Below are 23888 nucleotides of genomic sequence, written 5' to 3' on the forward strand. Positions count from 1 at the left end.
AAATCCGTTCTCACTAGTTAATGGATGGCAGTCAGTTAACTCCCGTTAGTGTGTCTCCCACAGCATAATGCATCAGCTGCACAGCAGAAAGAAGGTGTTTTAATCACTTCGCCTATGCAGAGAGGACAAAAGATTTTCTACTGAAAAGTCATTGAAGAATTCAAATCATTTCAATTATTTGAAATTAATGTTTTTCATCTTAAGAATTTCTTTTCAAAGAAAATTTTGGGAGTAAGGGATGGAAAAAAAGGGTAGTTAAAATTTGCTTTGCTTTTCTCGTGGCTTTCTGCATTTTGATTATAGCAGATATATCTTCAAAATTCATCCTGCTCAATTTTAAAAGCTTCATTTTTAAAAGTTCATTTAAAAAAATTATCACCAGCTATACCATATGAAGGCTTTTGTCATACTTTTATGATCAGAAGCCTTTCTGTATTATATGTGAAATAACAGTTTATCACAGAATCACAGAATCACAGAATCACCCGGGTTGGAAGGGACCTCAAGGATCATGTAGTTCCAACCCCCCTGCCTAGCAGGGCCACCAAACATACACATTTAGATCAGGTTGCCCAGGACCCCGTCCAACCTGGCCTTGAACACGTCCAAGGACGGGGCATCCACAACCTCCCTGGGCAGCCCGTTCCAGGGCCTAACCACTCTCCTAGTAAAGAACTTCCCCCTAACATCCAACGTAAATCTTCCCTCCTTCAACTTGGATCCATTTCCTCTAGTCCTGCTATTGTCAGCCCTTTTGAAGAGTTTACTCCCCTCCTGGGTGTAGGTTCCCTTCAGGTATTGATAGGCTGCAATGAGGTCACCCCGCAGCCTTCTCTTCTCCAGGCTGAACAAGCCCAACTCCCTCAGCCTGTCCTCATAGGGGAGGTGCTCCAGCCCCCTGATCATCTTAGTCGCCCTCCTCTGGACCCTTTCCAAAATCTCTCTCCTTAAATAACTCCATATTCCTACCCACCTTTCTCTCTACCACAAAGAGAAAATAAACAAAGCTTTAAAAAATATTATGAAATAACAAACTGCATATGGTGGTGAAATATTACCAGGGCAGTGACTTTTGGAAACTTTGCCGTAATCACATTCATTTCTGTATTAATTTCTCTTCAGCATGTCAAAGTCGTATATAATACCTCAGTTATGTTACAGAATACCTTCATGTAAAAAGAACAGTTTCACAAACTGGTCTGAATCTGCCCAGATGAATTTTCATATACGAGAGGCTTTCCAATGGTGCAGGAGTAATACTAAAGGTAGCGTGCTGCTGCTCTCAGGTACCTCCACATCAGGAACATGTTGGCTGTGCCACTGCAGCAGAGCCCTCACCCCTCTGTTGTGCAGAGCAGACACCTGAGGCGACAAGCTGTGACTCTTCTGTAGCCCATGCCCAATTCCCTTCCGGAAGAAACATCAGGATATGTGCCTGGCAGAGCACAGCTGCATAAATGCAACTGTTTGACTCACCTGCTGGACAAGGCACAGTGTGCTGAAAATACAGGATGCGTCACCTGCTAAAAATCATACCAGTTTTTAGCAAAGGAACTCTGTTTCTGTTGATGTTGTTGCAAACAGTTGTATTGTAGGCACAGTGATTTTTGCATGTATCTTTTTGCTTTCTATTTTAACACTGAGATCTTCCTTGGGATTTAGTAGATTTGAATGGGTCTGAAATGCCTCTTTTTTACCAGTCATTCTGTAGTCATTTTAAATGCCTGACCACTGTAATGTATTTGCAGGTAAACCAGTTATGATTGTTACTGAATACATGGAAAATGGTTCATTGGACAGCTTCCTACGGGTGAGTGCAATAGATCATTACATTGGGCATGACCAGCTCTTGTTCTGAGCTTGTTATGAATTTGTAATCACTCTACTCTGATACATCATGAGCATCCTTAATACTTCATTATTTCCACTGGTTGTCTTCATTATGATCTGCAAGGATGTTGCATTTTGACAGCTTGCTGCCTGCCACTATTATTCCAAAAAGACGTGAAGCATTTTTCGTATTATTTGCATGTCATGTCTATTAAATAAAAATAATTCTGGCACATTTAAATAAAAATTGTTTTTCTTGGGGCAAAGCTAACACTGTAATACAGTTGTGCTTGTTGGTTGGCAGCCTGTATGTCTTGCAAGTGATTTCCAAAGCAAACAGATTTGTGGAAACACTGTTGGTAAACTAGTAATGGTGAGCCAAGAGCCATTTCCCTAAATGTTAAAAGTTTAGGGAATAGCCCTTACGTGAGGGTGTTTGAAATCTTTTGCTAGCAAACTTTATTAGCCTATTTTCTTTCCCCAGCCTTAGACATACTGCTGTTCAACTGCTGTTGATTTATCTTTGTTTTCAGTCAAAGTTGGTAGCGAGCCTAAAAAAATTTGAACACTCCCTGTGTCACCAAGATTTACATGTGGCAAAACAAGAAGTATAGCAGAAATGAAATCCCATCTGAGGGGAAACACTAGTTTAATTTTAATTTGTTAGGGCGAACTCAGCTGTTGTCTGGGAGACTGCTTTGGTTCTACCACGGTTGAATGACATTATCCCCCAAATTCATAACACTCAACTAGACGTTTAACCCCTAAAGGGAGCAAATTGTCAACCTTAGTTTCAATATGTGCTGTATGTGTTATGATGTCCATTGAAGCATGTAAAATACATATAAATAATGTGTCACTGTATCTGAATGAAATATACCTGTACCGAGAGATATATATTTTGTATAGGCTTGAAATCCTTGAAGAAAGCTCTGAGGAAAGAAAAATATTTTCTGGCTGTAGAAAACAGTTGTTTAGCTTGTTCGTTCATTTGGGTGTGATTTTTTATTTATTTTTTTCTTTTAGTGTGGTTGCATGGAAACATAGAATAAGAGCATTTTGACTCATATCACAAGCAACCCAGGTCATATATCCCATTTTACAAATGCTTCTTAAAGGAAGTTATCTTGCCTTTCTTATTGCCATTGGAAGGCTATCTCAGGATCTCATTCCTTTCACAGTTAGAAACTTTCTTGTGATTTCTAGCTAAATCTTTTCTAGGGTCTACATAGATGCCCTCCCAGTAGGCTCTAGTTAAAGAAGGTTTTATAGTAGGGAACTGCCAAGAGGCTTTAATAATAATAATAAATTCCTTCATGAAAGGGAATTCCGAGAGGCTCTTTAAGCATCCTCTGTGCCATATCTTAATCTAATGTTTACAGCGTTAATGTTGCCCCTAAGTATATTAATCAGAAATGAAATGACTACAGTCAGGCTAATTTGTGTGAGCTCATCACACGTGGCAGAGCCAACTCCAGTGTATTTAATAAAGTTCTGGAAGAAGCAGCAGGAAGAGCTGGAGAGCTGCCCATGATGATACATTTATGGCACTAGGGGATTCATTTGAGAGCTGTTGTAGGACATACTGTTATCCTGTTGTCTATGTATCTGTATATCAATATCAAAGCTCAGTGTTAACAAATAGCATTAGTAAGAGCCCAGAGATTTAAAACATGTGTCTAGAAGTAGACAATTAGAAATCTATACAACTATCATTTTCTAGGCCACAGTGTGCTTGAGCGATTTTGTATTCATGAACTTGAGGAAAATTTGGAGAAATGAGTTCTAATCTGGGAGGCATTTGAAACGCACTGAATCGGGACAGCATTTATTGCAGCTAAAAAAATAATACTTACATAATAGAAAACTCATTAGTCTATTGGGTAAGGCGGGGATTTTCACTACCAGTTCCCTTTCAGTGAAGCTAGACATCTGTTTCTCTAACTTCTTGACACTCCAGACTCAGGGGCATGCACAACTTAGATTTATTTGCCACTTTTATACAGGGCCCATAAAGGAAATTAAAAATCTGATGAGAACAAGAAGAGGGAAACTGAATTTTTATCTGAATGGAAAATCTGTCTCTTTTCTCTCAGCTGATGGGCAGATTATTCTCTACAGATCAAAGTAGTGCCATGTGTGGCATTTAACTTTTGATCTCTGACTAATGAGCTCTTTGCCTAAGGAATTTCCAGAATCTTAATCAAAATCTTATATGTGGAGGCGCACTAACAATCTCTGAAATGACATTTCAAATGTTTTCCAGAAACACGATGCCCAGTTCACAGTCATTCAGCTAGTAGGCATGCTTCGTGGGATTGCATCTGGCATGAAATATTTGTCAGATATGGGTTACGTCCACCGTGATCTAGCTGCTCGTAACATACTCATCAATAGTAACTTGGTTTGCAAAGTCTCAGATTTTGGTCTTTCCCGCGTATTGGAAGATGATCCAGAAGCTGCTTACACAACAAGGGTGAGTTTTATCCTTTTAAAATTACACTGTTTGTTATGATAAAGTTGGTCTGAAAGCTGAGGAAGTCCCTGAAGCTTATATTCTTTGCTGCAGAGGCTCTCCAATCTTCCTTAGCCGCAGGTGTTCAAGAAACGATAAGCTCATCACAGCTTTGTTTTTACTTAAGTCTCAGAAAAGACAAAAGGCAAGAAAACATCCTGTTGGTAGATTAATTTCCTTGCATTGTGAAAAATTCATGGCTAGGTTTCTTTTTGCTGTATATATCAAGGAATGAATACCACAACTAGGGCCTAATGTAGTTTGGTACATAGTGATGTAAGACTTGATGCATGAAGGTTTTGTCACACTGGTTATTCAACTCTTAAACAGTTTTTTTAAAAAAAACAACACTCAGAAATAAAAAATCTTTTTATCTTTATGTTTTTATACCTTACAGTATGATGCTCTTTATGTCTTGATTGGAGCTGAGATCGCTGTTGTATAAAGGGCACATCACTCATACTTGCTGCTGTAGCTCTAACTGAGAAAATACTTCAGTAAAATTAAAAAGCAGTCTTCTTTAAAAGATCCTGTGCTTTTTTCTTATATTGTATACACAAGGTGGTAGAGACATAATGATGTCAGTTAGACTTACTTCTAACTGTTTTGTTCCATCTGAGATAGAGAAGGTTTTGTCTGATATAGAGCTGCTCACAGGGTATCGTACTCAAGTAAAATTTATAATGAAGCCTAGCAGCCATTTTCTCTTCACTGTACAAAACAAATTGGAGTAGAATGTATCAGCAAAATCTTGATATGGGTTTTCTAGGGTTTCCTTCATTCTTGATCACTGACAGGAACAAGCAATTATTGTGGTAGTTTAATTGAAAAACAAATAAAGGTATCCTAGCTGTTTTCTTACACATACATTCATATACATATAAATATGTATATATACATATTAGTATGTAAAATTATCAATCATACTTTTACAATTTATCATATATAAGGACATTGTTCTTTACTTGACCCTTCTGTGCTTTCTCTGACTTCTGACAAAGTGTTGCATGCTGGTAGAAGTGTGCAATACATGCTGCTTTAGGAACTGTCTGCAGAGATCTCTCTCATGGTTATTATAAAGAGACACTAATAGGAGAAAGCAGTTTTGTTCAGCATGTTCAGTATAGGTGCATTCATAGTTAAATATTAATATAATGGAAGAGTTCCTTAAAAGATAATCACCTGTAGTTCAATCATAGAGACCTGTTGCCTTGTCAAATGACATCCCCCAGTATGTATGCTTTGCAACTGAGGCAGTTAACCTCTGTTCTTTCACCACTGACTAGTGGCAGATATTCAGTCTCCTCTTGAAAGCAGCCACTCACATGCATTGAAGTTTCTTCACTCTTCACACATATCCCTCCATTTTTTTATTTTCTAAACATTTTTTCCAAACCTAATCGTTCTTGCTGTTCTCCTTCTGGCTATTTAAACGTTACACTTAAAGACTTATACAACAAATTCCCAGCACCACGCATAAGATATCTCTCTTGTTTCTTACACATACATTGTCTGTTAATATCTCCATGATGAGGACTCCTCCCATCCCTAGTACAACTTATCCTGAAGACACATGCCTTTGCCAGGCTTCAAAGGTAAGCTCTCATGTTCCAAAATTCACCTGGCATGCAAATGGATAGTTTAATATAATTTAGTAAGGGCATTTGGGGTACTCACATTAAGACCTGAAGACCTTTTTGAGTCCTAGTTAACTTATTCGAAAAATTTGTAAAGGCAAAAAAAACCCCAAAAAACACATCCCCAGCATGCTGCATATCATAGAGCTTTATAACTGAGGTGGATTTTGGTGTAGATGGGGTACACATAAATGGTTTATATCTCCAGGTGGGCTAGGACAAACCAGGATGCTCAGTGTCAGTGTTTCCAGCCAGCGTTGCATCTAAATAGTCTGTGGCCAAGTGCAGCATTGAAATTCTTTTCTTCTTCTCCTTTTGCCACCTATTTTCTAAGTCTAATTTCCTACTTACATTTAGATAATGAAGTGTGATGGAAAGAAACTATTTTGAGAAGTATATTCATTTGTGTTCTGTAAACTCCATCTGGCATTTATGGTGTATTTGCAAACTTCTGCAAGGAGATGCTCAGATAATTAAAACCTTCAAATACAACCTAGGACAATTGAATTTCCTTCAAAAACAGTCACTGAATGTAACTCAGCCACATATTGATTCTGAGAAAAGGACAAGGGCATTTGCTGTTTGTCTCTCTGCTCGAGTTTCCTTTGAAGTGAATTTTGTACACAGAACCAGATAGTTTGGGCATTTGCATGGTTGGGCCCCAGCTTAAACAACTGAGGACCAGGAGTGTGAAAGCATTCCACAGAGTGCATTTCCCCTCAGTGGATATATAGCTTCACTGTATTTAAGACCCAGACTGTTCCTGTCATACCTCTTGGTGATACTCCTGACCACTTCCCCAAGCTCTCTGTGACACTGTTCTGTGAGCAACTGGCAGAAAGGTGGGTAGTTCATGGTGCAGCTGCCTTGTATCGGTACAAGGTCTGCTCCTAGAACATTTATGACAAAACCATGACAAAATAGTTTTTAAAATAATGACATCAGAACAAACAATAAAATGCTTTTATGGCTAAAGGATGGCAACTACTTAATAGCATCTTAGAAAAGAGCAAAACAAAAGCAAGTTATAGCCAATTTCCAAATTCTCAAACATTGAAGATGTATCACACTCCTAGTTTTCTGCTTAATATCAGAAGTAGCAAGCAAATGTATAGAGATACACGAGGAAATAAATCTTTTACATGTTTCACAGAATTATATAATCAATAAAGTTAGAAAAGATCTCTAAGATCATCTAGTCCAACCATCCACCTACCATGGATACTGCCCACTAAACCATGTTCCTTAGTATCACATCTAGATGTCTCGAACACCTGCAGGGACAGTGACTTCATCGCTTCCCTGAGCAGCCATTCCAGTGCCTGATCACTCTTTTAGAGAAGAAATGTTTCCTAATAGCCAACTTGCACCTCCTCTGGAGTAACTTTATGGCCATTCCCTCTCATCCTATCACAATTACATGGGAAAAGAGGCCGACCCCACCTCACCACAGCCTCCTTTCAGGCAGTTGCAGAGAGCAATAAGGTCTCTCCTGAGCCTTCCTTCCTCCGGATTGAATAATCCCAGCTCCCTCAGCTGCACCTCATAAGACTTGTGCTTCACAGCTTCATTGCACTTCTCTTTCACTTCTTCCACTCCTATTTTCCACCTGTAAAATTCAAAGCCTGAGAACAATTACATTGTTTTAATTCATTATTGCAATTCTGGATTGGCATACACCAAAAAAAAAAACCCAGTCAGCCATTCAAGCTTTCATAATACACTAACTGGATGAATGTTATGTTGTTCTGTTCTCAGAAGCTGTGTGTGATGTTTTTGCCTAAGTGATATAATTTGTCATTTTTCAATACATAATCTATACTATATTTGCACTATTGTACAAGTGCTCTGAAGCACAGGGAAAGATCATCTTGCAAGAGAGTTGGAACTAGATGATCTCTGAGGTCCATTCCAACTTAAGCCATTCTACGATCCTATGATTCCAAGATATGAAATATGGAGAACTGGGATTAATAAGAAAACTTTCCTACCTGACAGGATCATATTTTAGCTTCTGAGTTACCATCACTGCCTTCATATCACAGAAAGCCCTAAGTAGCCTGAGGTTTTCCTGCTTACAGAAGCAGAAGCCAGCATCTGCAGCAAATCCACTAACTGTGCTGGAGGGGATGTACTGTAATTATCTATGCACTCTGCACCTATTCGATTTTAATTGAAAGGCCAAGGCTATATTAAAGTTTTCATTGTCAAATTGAACTTTTCTATTCTTATTATTTTTAGATGTCCGAATGACAAGTAGGTGGAACAGTATGAACTGAAGTTAAATTTAAACGATCACACATGTAGAAAGACTGTAATTATGTCTCTCAGGTGTATAGTATTTGGGTAATCAGTAGATGAGTATAGACTGTTTTAGTTCGCCCTTGGACATATCAGTGGTGTTCATAGCATTTCAGTGTATCCAGTTCCTATATTTGCATGCATAACTGACTTCTCCTTAAATCTGCATCACTCCAAAAGCATTGTGCTTTGGTGGTAAGTGTCCTGATTATATGTCCCCATATAACTGTGTCAGAGTAGAGTGGACACAGTGAGGCACCGCTCCTTGGCATGTTCTCTCTGCTGAGAACAATTCTTTCACTGCACATTGTTGCAACTGCTGCTTGACAGGAGATATCTGTCCTGCATTTCCTTGGTATACAAAAACACAGTAATACAGACTTAGTCCTCCAAAGGGTCTGTCAAAAAAAAAAGAAAAAAAAAAACACCCAAAACAATGACAAATTATCTTGCCTGATAAGTGTATAGAACAGAACTGGCACTCCATTATCACTTGAGAAGGAGGTAGATTCAAGATAAAATATTCATTATTAAGGGCTGAAGCAGAAAGGCTGTGTAATTTCAAGGTGTTAACCAGGCTCATCTCACTCACATCAGACCATCTTGCTATGCCCCAGTAAGGTGTCCCTGAATTAATCCAAGTCCTAAGGTAATGAATTAATTCCAGGCTTTTACCTTCAGGTTTTCCTGCAATGTTGTTCTAATTTTCCTGTTAGATCCAATTATTCTTGATTTTGCTCTCCCCAAGCTTGTGGCTGAGTGGCCTGTGACAGTCATCCTGTACAAGTGATAAATCACAATGCTGGAAGGAGTACGAAGGCCTGGAAACAGGTGCCTTGTGCCAGGCTCATGAGAAATAAAATGGGGACTTTGTTGGCTTGAGATGAATTAGAATGAACAGTCAGATACTGTAGGAATCACAGTTCCATCTAGAGTGGATAAAACCTTCAGTTGCTGCTGGCTTACTAATTTCAAACCCTGAGAGAGTCTCTCTGACCTGGGCTGCCAGGGATTTGGATCTGCAATAACAAAGTCTGACCATCTCTAATGCTAAGGCTTTCTTTCTTCTCAAATTCAGGGAGCTTGTCTAACCTCACACTAAGCATGTGCTTAAAGGGAGACGATGACAAAAAATATAAGAAATTTCTGTTTATCTTCAGAAAATGATCAGTAAACCTATTACCACTCGCTAATTATGTATGCACATGTAAATTCCTTTTTATAAGCCTGTGTCAAACAAATTTGGATGAACGTGTTTTCCTTGGCATATCTATGATGGTGGAGCTGGGTTTTTTTTGTTGTTGTTTGTTTTGTTTTGTTGCTCATTTGTATTCTAAGTTGTATGCTTCCCAACAATCCTAATTCTAAAGGATAGGAGCTAAAAATACTAGACCTTCAGATTTTGCTCTGGATAATAAGCAACAGAGATATCATAGAATCCCAAAATAATTTGTTTTGGAAGGAACCTTAAAAAACATCTAGTTCCAAATCCCCTATAATGGACAGAGACACCTTCCAGTAGAGTAGGTTGACCTTTCAAAGCACTTCCAGAGAAGGGACTTCCACAGCTTCTCTAGGCAACCTTTTCCAGTGCCTCACCACTCCAGAGTAAAGAATTTTTCCTACTATCTAACCTAACCATACCCTTTTTGGCTTAAAAATGTTACTCCTTGTCCAATCACTATGTTTCGTGATAATGATTCCCTCCCCATCTTTCCTGTAGGTCCCCTTTAAGTCTCGGAAAGATGCTTGGAAAAATGTAAAGCCTACTCAGAGTCTTCTCTTCTTTAGGCTAGATAACCCCAACTTTCTCAGTTTTTCTTCATAGGAGAGGTGCTCTAGCCCTCTGATAATCTTCCTGGACCTCCTCTGGACTCTCTCCAACAGATCTATTTTGGGGGCAGCAAGGGTGGATGCGGAAATGCAGGTGAAGTCTCACAAGACTGGAGAAGAGAGGGAAGATCATCTTCTACTTGCAACCTCCACTTTAATGCAGCCTGGGATACAGTCAGCTTTTGGAGCTGCAAGAACACACTGCTCACTCACATAAAGCTTTTCATCCACCCAAGTCCTTCTCTACAGAGCTACTCTCCATCCACTCATCACCTAGCCTGTATTTATATTTGGGATAGCCCTATACCAGGTGCATTACCTTGCTATTGGCCATGTTATGAGGTTTGCATGGGCCCTCCTCTCAAGCCCATCAAGATCCCTCTGAATGGTATCCCTTTCCTCCAGCATGTCAGCCACATCACTCAGCTTAGTACTTGCTGAGGGTGCACTCAATCCCACTGTCCTCAATACTGGCCTCAATACTGGCTGAAGAACATAACCTGTCATTGGTCTCCATATGGGTATCGAGCCATTGTGCACAACTTTTTGAGTGCAACCATCAAGTCAATTCTTTGTCTGCCAACTAGTCCACCCATCAAATCCATGTCTTCATTTTATAGTATAGTATATAAAGTATATGCTATACAAGTATATAATGTGGGACAGTATCAATTGCTTTGCATAAGTTCAGGTAGATGACAACAGTATCTCTTCCCTTATCCACCAATACTGTAACCCCATTGTCAGGTATGACTTGCTCTATTAAACTATTAAGCAATATCAAATAAAGAAGGCTAAGTTGTATGAATGCCTATTGAGCATGCAATACATAGCAAAAAAAATATGAGTAGGATTTCTTAGTACTATTATCACAACAGTTTGGAAGGTAAGAATCATTACATTAATTTTAAATATGGAAAGAAGTAGAGGAGTCTAGTTTTCCTAGCTCCAAGTCTGTGGTTTATGAGAATGTGTTTAGTTTAATTTGTGCAAAGATAATTCATGTAAGATAGCTACAACCCAGACAAAGAAGAAAAATTGAGGAGGTGATGAATGTCTAAAAAATATGTGTAATTCTTTAAAACGATGGAGAAAAAATGAGAAGGGATTTTTTAGTTCAGAGTGATCACCTGCTTTCAGAATTGCAGTATAGACTTTTTTAAATCACAGTAAGCCTTAACATTTTCAAAGGTAACAGTGATAGAAAAGCATGCATTTAGGTTGTTATGAATCTTTAGATTTCCTACATATATTGATACTTGAACATCTGTGAAAATGTACATGCTGCATAGTCCTTTGGGAAGAATTGTTTTTATGTTTAAACACTTCTGTATATAAAACGTACTTACTAGAACTTGTTTCCTATTCTTGCTCCTGAATTATTCATGAAATAAGTCATCAGTCCCCCTTTAAACAAAGATTGACATTTTTATGACAAATTGTGGAGCGGAATAGCAACATTGTAGTCTGCTAGTGACAGTTTATTTCTTTTTTAGCTACATTTTAACACTCTCCTTGTTTTACTCTTGTTTATGGAAATGCTGCATGTGTCTGTAGATTTGTAGTGAATTATAGTTAAGACTGAGCAAAGAAAATGTAATTCCTTATAATAGAGTATAGGGTCAGTGTACTTTTCACTAAAAACAATTGATACATAAACATTGATATAATAATCTTTCTTACCCATCATTAAAACTGTCCCAAAATGCTTGGAGGCTAATTAGCATCAGTTAGTGTAAATTATTTTCTCCAATTGTATGAATTGTAATAATTGTATACATTTCTTTTAAATGTTAAAGACCTTCTATCAAACATGGTATTTGCCTTCACTGCATAAAGTTCTTATGTTCTAGCCACAAACACATTTTTCCATGTGACATCTGAAAATCATTTCTCTAAGAATCAGCAAGGAGGGTTCACATTTTAACACAAAATTGAAAAAAGTGAGCCTGAAACCATCCGTGGAAATTCAAATGTTGAGAGAGTAGAATTCTGAGTACCCCAAAGTGACACTTTGATGTTTTGCATAACCAGCCATTATGCCAGCGTAAGTAAAAGAGCATCACTGTTCCTTTCCAATCAAGCACCAGTGTTGATATTTTCCTGTATGACCTACTGCTTGTGCAGCCTTTCTGCTGTGCTCTGAGTCTGCTGAGATTTGCAGATGATTTCTAAGCCAGTGGGATGAGTGGCTTGGGAAACTGTTTCTATTTGTGATGGTGAAGTTTTATTCCTTTAAAATTAGGATCATAGAATCATAGGATGGCTTTGATTGGAAGGGGTCTTAATGATCATCTACTTCCAAGCCTCCTGCTGCGGGCAGGCTTGCCCACTAGATCAGGTTGACTTTCTCCATAGTGCTCGCGTTCCTTATAGGGTAAGATGTGGGAACAGAGGAAAACAAAGTCATCTACTAGTACATAAAGAAAAAAGGCTGAAAAAGTTGAATAGAGATCTTTATCACCTCTGAATCATAAAGGGCAAATGAATTTGTTAAGTACCATAATATGAGAGAGCTTTACTCATTTCTTAGCTGTGCTTTGGGCTCACTAAGGGATTCAGGACATTTGTAAAATGCACATAGTGTTGTTTCTCAATAGAGTATGAGGAAAACAAAATCATTTTTACACTCTCAGTGCAGCAGCACTGGGAATTACAAATAACATATAATGAATAGAAAATAGAATGTACTTTTCTTGACTAAAGCACATTTTATTATATTTTGAGGTCTGAAACAGAGAAACATCAGGATCTCCAATCTGGCTTTTGTAATGAAAGAGTGGTTTGAAATGCCTGTATGTAATTACTGTGTCCTATATGCTGGTCCACCAGTAATGTGGAAATTCAGTCTTTACCTAATTGTAAGGGTTATGTATGAAATTAAGGTTTGCTTTTTGGCTAAGGTAAAGGTAAGGAGTCTTTTAAATAGGATGAGATCCATACAGATCTCTATGCCAGATTAGATCCCATCTCCGACCTTTGCCAAGCTTCTAAGAAATATTTGGTGACATTTTATAGTTCTGAATTGCAGGCTGAGTAACCTGTTGACCTCTGTTGACTACATTTAAGCTAATTTGTGCAGAAATCGCAGACACTTAGGTGCCAAAATGAGCTGTCTTTAGGTTTCTAATGAACACTTAATGTCCACATTTCTACTGTTAACTAAGCTGGTTAAACTAAAGCTGACGAGTTTATGTCTGCCTTGAGTGCAGGTACATAGATATTATTTTTATGCTTTAATTCTTGCTGGTTATTCAGTGGGAATAATAGCACCCCCTTCCCACACAGGTGACTGTGAAGCTAGGTATATGAGCAGACTGCAGTGTAATGGGGGTTTCATACGTGTGTTAAATGGTTACAGTCTAGGGTGAAATATTAAGAAAATATTCCTGGAACTGGAAACAGTTTGGAACTGTCAGTTTGTTGTAGTCAAATACTGTATTCAGTCCAGACCTACCTTAAATAGGAAATTTTGCACTGCTGTCATGTGGAGTTTCTTTTCTCACATGTGATCCACAAATCAGAGTCTGAAAGTCCTCTGGCATAGCTGGCACTATTAGAAACTGACTCTTCTCTCTAATTTTCATATTGCAGAAACTCATCCTGAGGCTTCTTGTGTGCATTTTACTAATCCGACCTATGGCACCAAATGGTGACCGTAATCAGAGAGAGTGGTTCCCAGAATTATGATATTAATTATAACAACAGCTTTCATTCTTTTCATGTTTAAATCATTTAAAGATGGCTTGTTTCTCTTGTGACTGTAAAAGAATGTTTAAAACCACTTCCCCAGATATTTTTGCTCTCTCCTTTCTGCACAAACAACCCCATCCAAATCTTTATCTGTGTCAGTCTTCTGGCTTGGTGAGGGCAATCTGTGTGTAGAACCTTCTGCAGCTGGAGGCTTGGGTTAGTGAAACACAGCAAATTTGGGGCCCCTTCATTTTCTTAACTGTCCTAGAAAACATGGGGTCTTTTCTGCAGGTTTCATGCTAAAAGGGAGTTCACTTGAAATGTCACATTGGAAGCCAAATCCAGATCATTTTGCATGGATAAAATGTTAATCTTAGAGATTACTTTAAAGTAATCAATCATAAATAATAATAATAATAATAATAAAATTCTATTCATTGCAGTAGAGCCATTTTTCTTCTTGTTGTTTACTTCTACTGTTAGGGGGGCAAGATTCCCATCCGATGGACATCACCAGAAGCCATAGCATACCGGAAGTTCACATCAGCCAGTGATGCGTGGAGTTATGGGATTGTGCTCTGGGAGGTGATGTCTTATGGAGAGAGGCCGTACTGGGAGATGTCCAACCAGGATGTAAGTATGCTGTTATCTGAGTTCTGTTCTCAAACAGAGGATCAGAATGCGAAAGTAAGTGAAGCATAATGAAACCAGGTGGCTCTGAGTTTTTGACGTTGACATTGAAGAAGATGTAGAAGTGAAAATTTCTCCATCTCTCAGGCCAAGAATAAGTTCTAATGAGCTTAACAAAAGGCTTATATAGTTTTAGTTGGGTATTTTGGACTTCTTTTAGTTGGACTTCTGAAGGAGCATACTAGAGAATCTTATCACTCTGTTGATTTTCTGTAGGATGATTCAAACAGTTTCACCACAGTGGTATCATTGTCTTTTATATTTTTATATTCCTTGACTTATTATTAGAAAACTCTCCTGAATTTCTGTTGATGCTCTTTGGTTCCACTTCTATAATACCGCATAGAAGCTTTCAGTAAATGTCAAATATGCAGAACAAGTTGCTCTTGAAGCTTGTGAAAAATAGAAATACAGTATTTCTACTAAAAGTGTAATGAAACCAAAATATTTCTGGAAGTAATTAAAGGATAAAGTAGAGTAGTGGAGTGATTTTGTTAGAAGACTTCAAATGCAGGCTTCTTTGCAGCACCAGTAAACTATCCAAGTCTGTAATCCAAATGATTAATGCATCTCTCCCAGTATTTCTTAAGAAGAATAGTATTTCCCAAGTGAGATTGTTGATATATTCTTTTTGAGTGTGTGTGTGTTTGTGTGATTCTTTATTGTTGTTGCCATAAAAATCCTAGTTTTATTCCATGGGAGATATGAACCAAATCTTCTGATATACAATCACTAATGCACATAGATTATATTTTTAGTGCTAGACTCAAGAATGTCAGTAACATAGCTGGAGACATACTTTGCTAATGCTACTTCATACTAAATAAGAAAAAAAAAGAAAAGCCAGAACAAAAGTTTTCCTTTCAAATTAGTACCTGTGGAATACAAGTCTGCAGCAAGCTACGTGTATCTTTTAATTAGTCATGAAGACTTCAATTGCTGGTGAAGTTTAATTAATTGTGTTACATAGGCTGATATACTAGTGGGATGCCTTTCTGTAATAACTGTTCACAGTAAAATGAGAAACAGAAATATTAACCTATATCTTTATATTGGCTGCTTTAATTATGGACTTTTTTATTATCCCTGCTCTAACTCAGATTTTTCATGTTTTTTTACTAACTGATTCAGTAAAAAGAAAGAAAAAAAAAAACAACTGAGAGGATAACAAAATATTCCTTTATTGTTTTCTACTTACAATGTGTTGGTTTTTTGACTTATATACAGTAGGACTGATCAATAGGCACCATACATTGTGAAAAGTTTATATTAGAAAGTGTTAATATTGGGCTAAATTTTATTCTGTCATGTGATGGTTTTGATTTCATTGGCCTTGAATCTAAATAACTTATAAAAGAGCTTGAATTTAAACAACTGATAAAAGATTCATAGAGGAAGCATTGAGTTACCTTGTGGAAAGTTTTTAAAGTATTTTCTGGCTCTATGAGATCAGTTACAGACTCATTTCTCAACATGACCTTCTACCTACCAGTGCAGTCTCCTGTGACAAGGTTGGTTGGTCTTCTGCCATATGCAGCATCCACTGGAGAGTATGGGACACACCTGTTTGTAAGGATGGTCAGACAAGTGACATTCAAGACCTTTTGCATTTTAGCATATTTAAGTAGGCAGCTTGCTAAATATATAGCTTTTATTTATGGTTCTAGTTCAATCAAATGTGAGTTGTGGTGATCCTTTTTAGACTCTCACCTTCCTCAAAGTCATATACTGTATCTTAACTCTCCCACAGCCCTTTCTGCATGCCTAATTTACTGCCTGGTTTACTTTGCAGATAAACCAAGAGCATTGCACTGCAAGACAATTAGTGAATAAACACAATTGTTTAAACATTGAATGTCCATGTTAATGTGGTTCACATAACTGATAAAAACAAATTGATGCAAGTGCCTTCAAGTTCTCAAAAACTTTTATCCTTGTGCAGGTAATTAAGGCTGTTGATGAAGGATATCGCTTGCCACCTCCTATGGACTGCCCAGCTGCCTTGTATCAGCTGATGCTGGACTGCTGGCAGAAAGACAGAAACAACAGACCCAAGTTTGAGCAGATTGTCAGCATCCTGGATAAGCTGATCCGTAATCCCAGCAGTCTGAAAATAATCACCAATGCAGCAGCAAGGTGACATATTAGATCCTACATTGCATGTGACTAAATGTCTTTGATTTCTTTTTCGTCCATAATTAGAATTTGTTTCATTTCTTTACCTACATCTTCATTTTCTAACCACAAATATTTGCAGTCTTAAAGAGGACAGAGAGCTTTCTGTCTGTTCATTTGGGAGAACTATTTAACATTATCATTGCTGCAATTTTTGCTAACGATGCACTATTATTCAAATTTTGCAAAGCTAGTATAGTATGGTTATGAAACCCACAGTAGGACTGAGCAGAGATTTGTGAGAGAGACAGAGATGAAAGATTTGGTCATTGTGTAATATTACTTTTTTTCTCATTAAACCTTGGATGTTGCTTTAAATGGTTAGTGTTTCATAGGTCACAGCTAGCCATGTTCCTAAGTATCTTTCAGAATTGGACCCAAGCACATAGCATACACTCTTACAGTGTACTCTGTGCTGACAAGTTACTTTAATCATATCAATAACCTTTTTGCTTTCAGCAGGACTCACAGTCTTAAAGATGCACTTACATTCGCTGTTTGATATATGCCTTACCTAGGAATTATTTCCAACCCATGCAGTGTTACCTAATTGCATTAAAAACATTCATTTATAATACAGGTTATTCAACACATTCTGGAACATCTCTATGATGAAATAAGAATTATTAAGAGAAAGTGAAGAGTGTGTTGACACCTAAGATGGATGTGGTGAAATAAAATCTTTGGTTTAGTAGACTTTAAGTGAATTGGTTTATATAATGCGCAGAACATCATACTTTTGCTTTAGTGATCTGAAGAAATGTGAAATTATTTTTAGCACAAATGCTTATGAAGAATTCTCCATCCACAAAGCAGACTGTCAGGGGGTAATCCATGCTGATTCTTCACACCCAGGTCTCCAAGAGCTGTTTCAGGGCAGGAGTACACATTCTGCCATGAGGTGAGCTTTGCAAATGAAGATGGCAAGTCACTCCTCCCAGACCTTTGCTTCTGGCACAGCCCCCTTCTCCCTGCTGCAGTCTAGCAGGAAAGCACAGAAAGAAACAGATAAGGCAGCACAGATAGGAGGGCTGCACTAGTGCTGTGGGCCACTAGGCAAGCTGCACGGACCTCACTTTCTTTTTTGTGTATCTGGTGTTGCTCATGTTGCTCATGTGGCTGTCCTGGCCACTGTCTGCTGCCACTCCCAAGGCATCAGCAAGAAAGCAGAGGTGGGAGGAAGAAGAAAGACTTGCTAGTGGGCTTTGCTGTTAGAAATACTTGAGAGAAGTCTTCTTGCACAGTAACTACATTTCATGATTTAATTGGTGAGCATCTAATGTACATTAAATCAGCACGCTTACCAGAGTGGTTATTTCTATTACCTGCTGGGTGACTGGTTAGGAGAAAAAAAAAAAAGCTTTTTAAAGCATTATCTTCTCCATGAAGCAGATTTATTCTAATCATCCTGCAACCTCATTTGGTAAATGGTTGATGCAAGCATCTGTTTTATACAAATACACTAAAGTGGTCTGCTAGGTTAGAAGAGACCACTTTAGTGTATCTGTATAAAATAGACTTTAAATAGGGAATCACAACTATCATATTTTGGTTTGGGGTTTTGATTGTAGAAAGTGATACCTGTTCCCTGTTTATTGTCCTCCCACTGAGGCAGATGAACCACAGCAGAGTGGAAAACAGTGTTAGCTGTCATTTCCAGCTTCCACTTCAGAGCAAGTAGAAGCTGATATCCTCTACTGAAGCCCACATTCAGAGTACTGCAGTGGAGCACTGCATTCTTGCTTTTCCAAGCAGCTGAGCCCCTCTCCTCCTCTGCAGCACCTCACTGCCTGGTGACAGACGCTGTAGTGGGACCCTGCTTCAGGCCCTGGGCCAGCCCAAGCCTCTGGGAAGCTGCATGGTGCCATTCAGGGTATATGTGACCCATAATCTTTCCATCTAAGTCTGCAGCCTATGATCTGTGCCAATCTCATGTCACTGCCAGCAACTGGGCAGGAACAGGCCTGGCTGCAGGGGACACACAGGGTGAACTAGTTCCCAGGGGATTACATCAGTGCTAATGGCTGCTCTCAATAGTTATTTGAGTCTGTAGTACTCCTACTGCACCTCTCTCCACACCCGCAGTAAGCAATTAATCTAAATTATGGAGGTCCCTCTTCTACCCATGTCTATGCTGCTACTGGTAGAATGGTAGAGCTTTATGCGTAACATATGTTCTTAAGTGTTCAAAATGTATTTGGTCAGGAAAATTGTTTAACCTGATGATGTCTGCTGCAGATGCAAAGCCAGTCTCTTCTTGCATATTTTCAAGTTGGTGCTTAAAGCAGTTACAGTGATGTTGTATCCTATTTGAAAACACATTTCTGGAGGTGCACAGGATATCCCTGCCCTCTAGTATGCTGCTTTTAACTGACTGCACCTGAAGGATGTGCTCAGCTCTGTGTCTGATTCCGTATCCCCAGCACATTTTATAGTAATATCTCATAGGAATACAGGAGAGGAGTCAAAACCTTCACTTCTGTATTCCCTTTCAGTTTTCTATCCCTTCTGGCCACTCCATGGCATCTAATAATTTCTTGGTACCTTGGGGGAAGTTTTTATCCTTATTGATCGTCTCTTTGCAGACCTCGCTACGTGCTTGTGAACCTCGCTTCAACAAAAGCTTTTTGTAGTCTCACTGTAGCAACTGTTTCATGATACCTTTCCTCACATTATGTTTTATCTCTAATTCACTCGAGAATTCCTTTCCTATTCCTTGGAAAGTACAGACTATGGCTGATTGCTTTCTTGTCCTTTTAATTAGGTGGCCACCTTGAGTTCTTTTAAACAAGGCCTGCACTGGACACATCGGTGTTTTGTGTCCCTCAGCCTGCCTTGAATTATCCAGCTCTGTAAAGAGCCATAGAAGCAGAATGTGGTGCACACAGAGTTGCACAAGTCATGCAGTTTCCTAAGGCATAACTGCATGATATTTGTATTTGATTTATGTCTTGCTGTTCTTTCTTGTTTTCTAAGCATTATGTTCATTTTTATAACAGAGTCTTTAGGTTGTTTGGATACCTTTAGGGTGGAAGTGAGTTCATAGTTCCTCCAGTTTTGATCAGTTTTATTATTTTTTTTCTTGAGCTTATTATTTTTTCAGTCCACTGTGTATTACTTCACATTTGTGAACATTTCATGCAGATACAAAGCAGATGGAAAGTTTTCCAACTTGAATAAAGAGACAGAGTCACTTCACTCACCTGCTAACCAGTTATAAAGCTATCATCTATAAGGGATCGCATTTTTATTTATTTGTGTAGAAAAAAACATAACCCAAGAGTCACACAACTGAAAATATTTTGTATATGCTGCTTTTCGGTGTCTTTATCTGTTTCAATTTTTTTCACTTATTTTATCTGGTTTGTTTCAGAAAGAACACTTCTCCTATATTTACATATTTATAATGGCTGAAGGGTTGCAGTGTAACTGTATGTGAACCTCACCACAACCATTTGAAAAAGATATTTAAAACATTATGTTTAATTAGAAATATATTTAAAGAATTTCTGTGCCCAAAATGAATTATGTTGTTGAAAGACCGTGTGACATTTAGGCGTAAGTGTTGTAATACAGGGTTAAGACAGCCCACGTACTGTGGCAGTCTTCCTCTAGCTGCAACAGTGAATGTGTTGCTGAGTACCCTCACATCTGTGATGCAGGTACAACTGAAGTCACTCAGTCTTTAGGAGCCTGATAAAACAGGAATAGCCAAGTGAGTCCATGGCCCTGCCAAGAAATCATTTGGGAAAAAAAAAATTGAAAATGATTTTCAGAAATTCTGAATTTCTATCAGATCTGTGCTTTCTTTTAAAACTGGGAAGGAATCCATGCAAACATATAATTAATTTGCTTCTGTATAGTTAGGACAGGAGGAAATAAATAATTTTACAAACACTGGGAGGAAAAGCCCTGAGAAATCAGGATATTTACTAAGCACTCTGTAGATATTTTATGTGTGTTTTAGTGTTATAATAGCTGTATTTAAGAGCAAGAATGGCAAGGGTTTGCATCATATTAAGTGCAGAAAATGGAGAATTGATGGTCTTCTAAAAAATATAATTATTTTGTGAGATGCTGCTGACAGTTTAGCAGCTATTTTTTTGTTGTTTTCATGAGATTTTCACTAAAAACATGTGACTTATTTAGCTTTGTGCATTTGGAGGAGTTCATATCTAGCTCAAACATTTACTACAGAAAGTAATTATCATTTCTTAATACTTAGAATCTGGTGAATTTTGTCCACTGAAATGCCAGCAGTATGATTTGAAATACATTCATGAAACTGTTTTCCAATTTGGAAATGCTGCTATCAGATGGCTTGCAGAAGCAATTGGTCCTCGCTTTATTCTGAAAAATGTCAAAACATCATCTATTTCAGGTCCTATTCCTATCTATCAGAAAATTTAAAGTACCTTCTGCACCAGAGGATTAATCAGCAAATTTGTCCCAGATCTTTGAAGAAAAAGGTGTTACTTAAATGAAAAGGACAAAGAGTTCAGCAGAGCCATCAAGCTTCAGTAAAGCTATTTAATTTCATCAGCAGAGACAGGATGTAAAGCTGACTCGAACTTTGCAGACTCCTCTCTCTGCCTCGCAAGCACTGCTTGTGGCATCAGCCAACCTCACTAACTTCCTGTCAGTCTCTGGGTTTCAGAGACTTTCAAAGGATTCAAAGTCTGAATCTTTGTTCTTGCGGATGGAGTCTTCTGAAGCAAAGTTTTATTTTGTAAATCCAAATGCATTAATCCACCAGTATGCTCCAGATACCATATTAAATGTTACATATTACAATATGTGCAGAAGTCTGCCTTTAATTTGCAGCTTATTAAAGAATATCAAAATAGACATATAATGTGGAAAGCTGAGTCTAAAATACGTATAAGAAAGCAGACTTTTAAAGAAATCACACCACTCTCAAAATAAAAAAGATGTTTAAGTTATATTTATTATAATTTCAAACTGAAGACCATTATCTGTGTTACTGTGCAACTTTTTCATAGATAGAACTTGAAATTTCCACAATACAGAACTCAATCCAGAGGTACTTCATAAAGGTTGGTTATTCTTGCTTTAAAATAATAATACACAACTAGAAATTATTCTTTGTGTTTGAAAGCCTTTAAAATATAATTGGAGGCTCTGGAAATGTGTACATTATAACACATGTAGGGCCTTGGCCGTGGAACTGCGTTGCCTTGATTGAGAACAGGAAGAAACTAGCCATTGCTCAGGGGCACAGAAGCATACTACTACATGTTCTATACTATTATACAGACTTTAAATCCTACTTTAATTTCCAGGTTTCAATTCTGTGATGAGGGGAAGTTTTCATCTATACACAAAGTTTATATTTTTCAGTATTCCATAATGCTCTGTAACTGCTTAGAAAAAGAATAATAATAATAAGCAACCAACAATAAATGCACTATTTCTGTTTGCACTTCAGCCTAGTAGGCAGGTTTGCTTTCATGTATGGTACACATTAGGAGTTCTGTATTTAAAATATGAGTTCTGCTATTACTGTTGTATCTCAGGCTAAAAAGAAAAATACAAGAAAGCTTGCTATTTTCAGAGAAAGCATAGTTGAAATTCTTTTAATATAGTCCAGGAAATGTAAGGGGTCAGGGACAGCTGGTCTTCCTGATGAAAACCCAAAATTGTTGGAAAATGTGCACAAATGATTCCTCATCTATACTTTCATGTGTTAACAAGTTGTTTACGGCCTTACCCTGATTTTCTTGAATTTGAGGTCTTGCTTCAGTTATTAACTGGAGTAATTTCCTTGGGCAGTTTTTGGCCTACTTGTTATTTGTGAGTAGTTGATTGCAAGATTGGCTTTATTGGCTCTCACTGTTGGTGTTCTTGCTGAGACAAAGTGTAATGTTTGCTCTCAGTCAACCAGATCCATCATTTGCGGTTAAAAATTTCAAGTTTATTTTTCACAAAGCTCAGTTCCACTTGAAATCTGATGATTCTGTGAAAAGTCTCTACTAGCTTGACAGGTTCTTTGCAAAAATTGAACTCCGTTGGAACGGCAAGCAGGTCAAAACAAAAATTTAGTCAATTTGCATTGGCTGAACTTTTTGTTTAAAAGTTCCTTTTTCTGCCATTCTGTTCAGATGGTTTCAGTGCTTGAAATGTATCTCTGACCTGCTGCAATACTGGCAGCTTGCTTCTTCCCTTTAGGAATGTTCAGTCTGAAGGAAGGAGCTGTTGGTTTTGCTTGGACCATTTCAGAGAGGGTTTAGCCTCTGTGCTTGCCCAGGTGTAACCAACAGAGTCTGGCCAACAGCATTCAGCCCACATGTGAATTTTTAGCTCCACTCAAAAGACAGCAGCAATATAAGCTGTGACCTAAAAATGAGGCTGTCTGCTCTAAAAGAATCCAAACAGTGTAACCCCAGTGTGCTAGCTCTCTTTCAAGTGACTGTTAAACAGCAAACACAGACTTTATGGATTTGGGAAACTTCACAGATCACACAGAAATGCAACAGATTCTGGTAAACAGTTCTTGCTGATGTCTAATCACAATTCGGGTTGTGTGTGGAATTCAGGCGTTAAACTGAAGACACGTTCAGGAACTTGAGTGAATTAGCATGCTAGAGAAAGAGAAACTATTTTCACCTGACTTTTTTTTCCAGTAGTCATTAATATCATGCCTGAGGTAGATATAAATGAACCACTGTTCCTTCAGAATTAAAAATTGTGAGGGCTCGCTGTTAACATATACAGAAAGACATCTATTTGCACTTTCACACTTCTATCAACAATACTGATGAAACTCAGACACGAGTTCGCAGTAGACTGAGTTATGTAGTTAGAATTTAAATGTGGATGGATTAGTGTGGGGCTGTATTTTGAGTATTTGCTGTCATTTGTGCTTCTGTGGGATTTTCTCCGTGGTTCTCAGCTTGATACAGCGTGAAGCTCTTGTTAGTGTTAATGGCAGTACTGCACTGGAAGTGCTGGAGAAAGGAACCGCACGAAGCCACAGCCTGACCCGATGAGTGCTGTAGAGGATGTCTGTCAAAATTCACACTGCAGCCAAATGGGAGGTACAAGGGCAAGTCATATAAAGCAAATGGTAGATACAAAGAGCCAGAAAAGCATTTTAAAAGCTCTCTAAGGCATTTTTCTCTCCATCTATTAAAGAGCCCATAGACTATCCAAACAATAATGACTGGTTGTTGTTAAGGGTCCTGTATGAATAC

General features: G+C 38.1%; 1 protein-coding gene across 3 annotated transcripts in view; it reads left to right on the forward strand.

Moving 5' to 3' along the window:
* The window catches only part of EPHA3 (EPH receptor A3), a 219220-nt gene that overhangs the window by 184152 nt on the left and 11180 nt on the right, over positions 1-23888 (forward strand). For all 3 annotated transcript variants that reach the window (XM_048945956.1, XM_048945966.1, XM_048945975.1), the window contains 4 exons: positions 1749-1810; positions 4097-4306; positions 14293-14442; positions 16442-16635. In XM_048945956.1, the coding sequence (XP_048801913.1) occupies positions 1749-1810; positions 4097-4306; positions 14293-14442; positions 16442-16635 (616 nt within the window). The remainder of the gene's footprint in view (positions 1-1748; positions 1811-4096; positions 4307-14292; positions 14443-16441; positions 16636-23888) is intronic.

This window comes from Lagopus muta, chromosome 1, assembly GCF_023343835.1.
Source record: "Lagopus muta isolate bLagMut1 chromosome 1, bLagMut1 primary, whole genome shotgun sequence".
NCBI classification, from domain to species: domain Eukaryota; kingdom Metazoa; phylum Chordata; class Aves; order Galliformes; family Phasianidae; genus Lagopus; species Lagopus muta.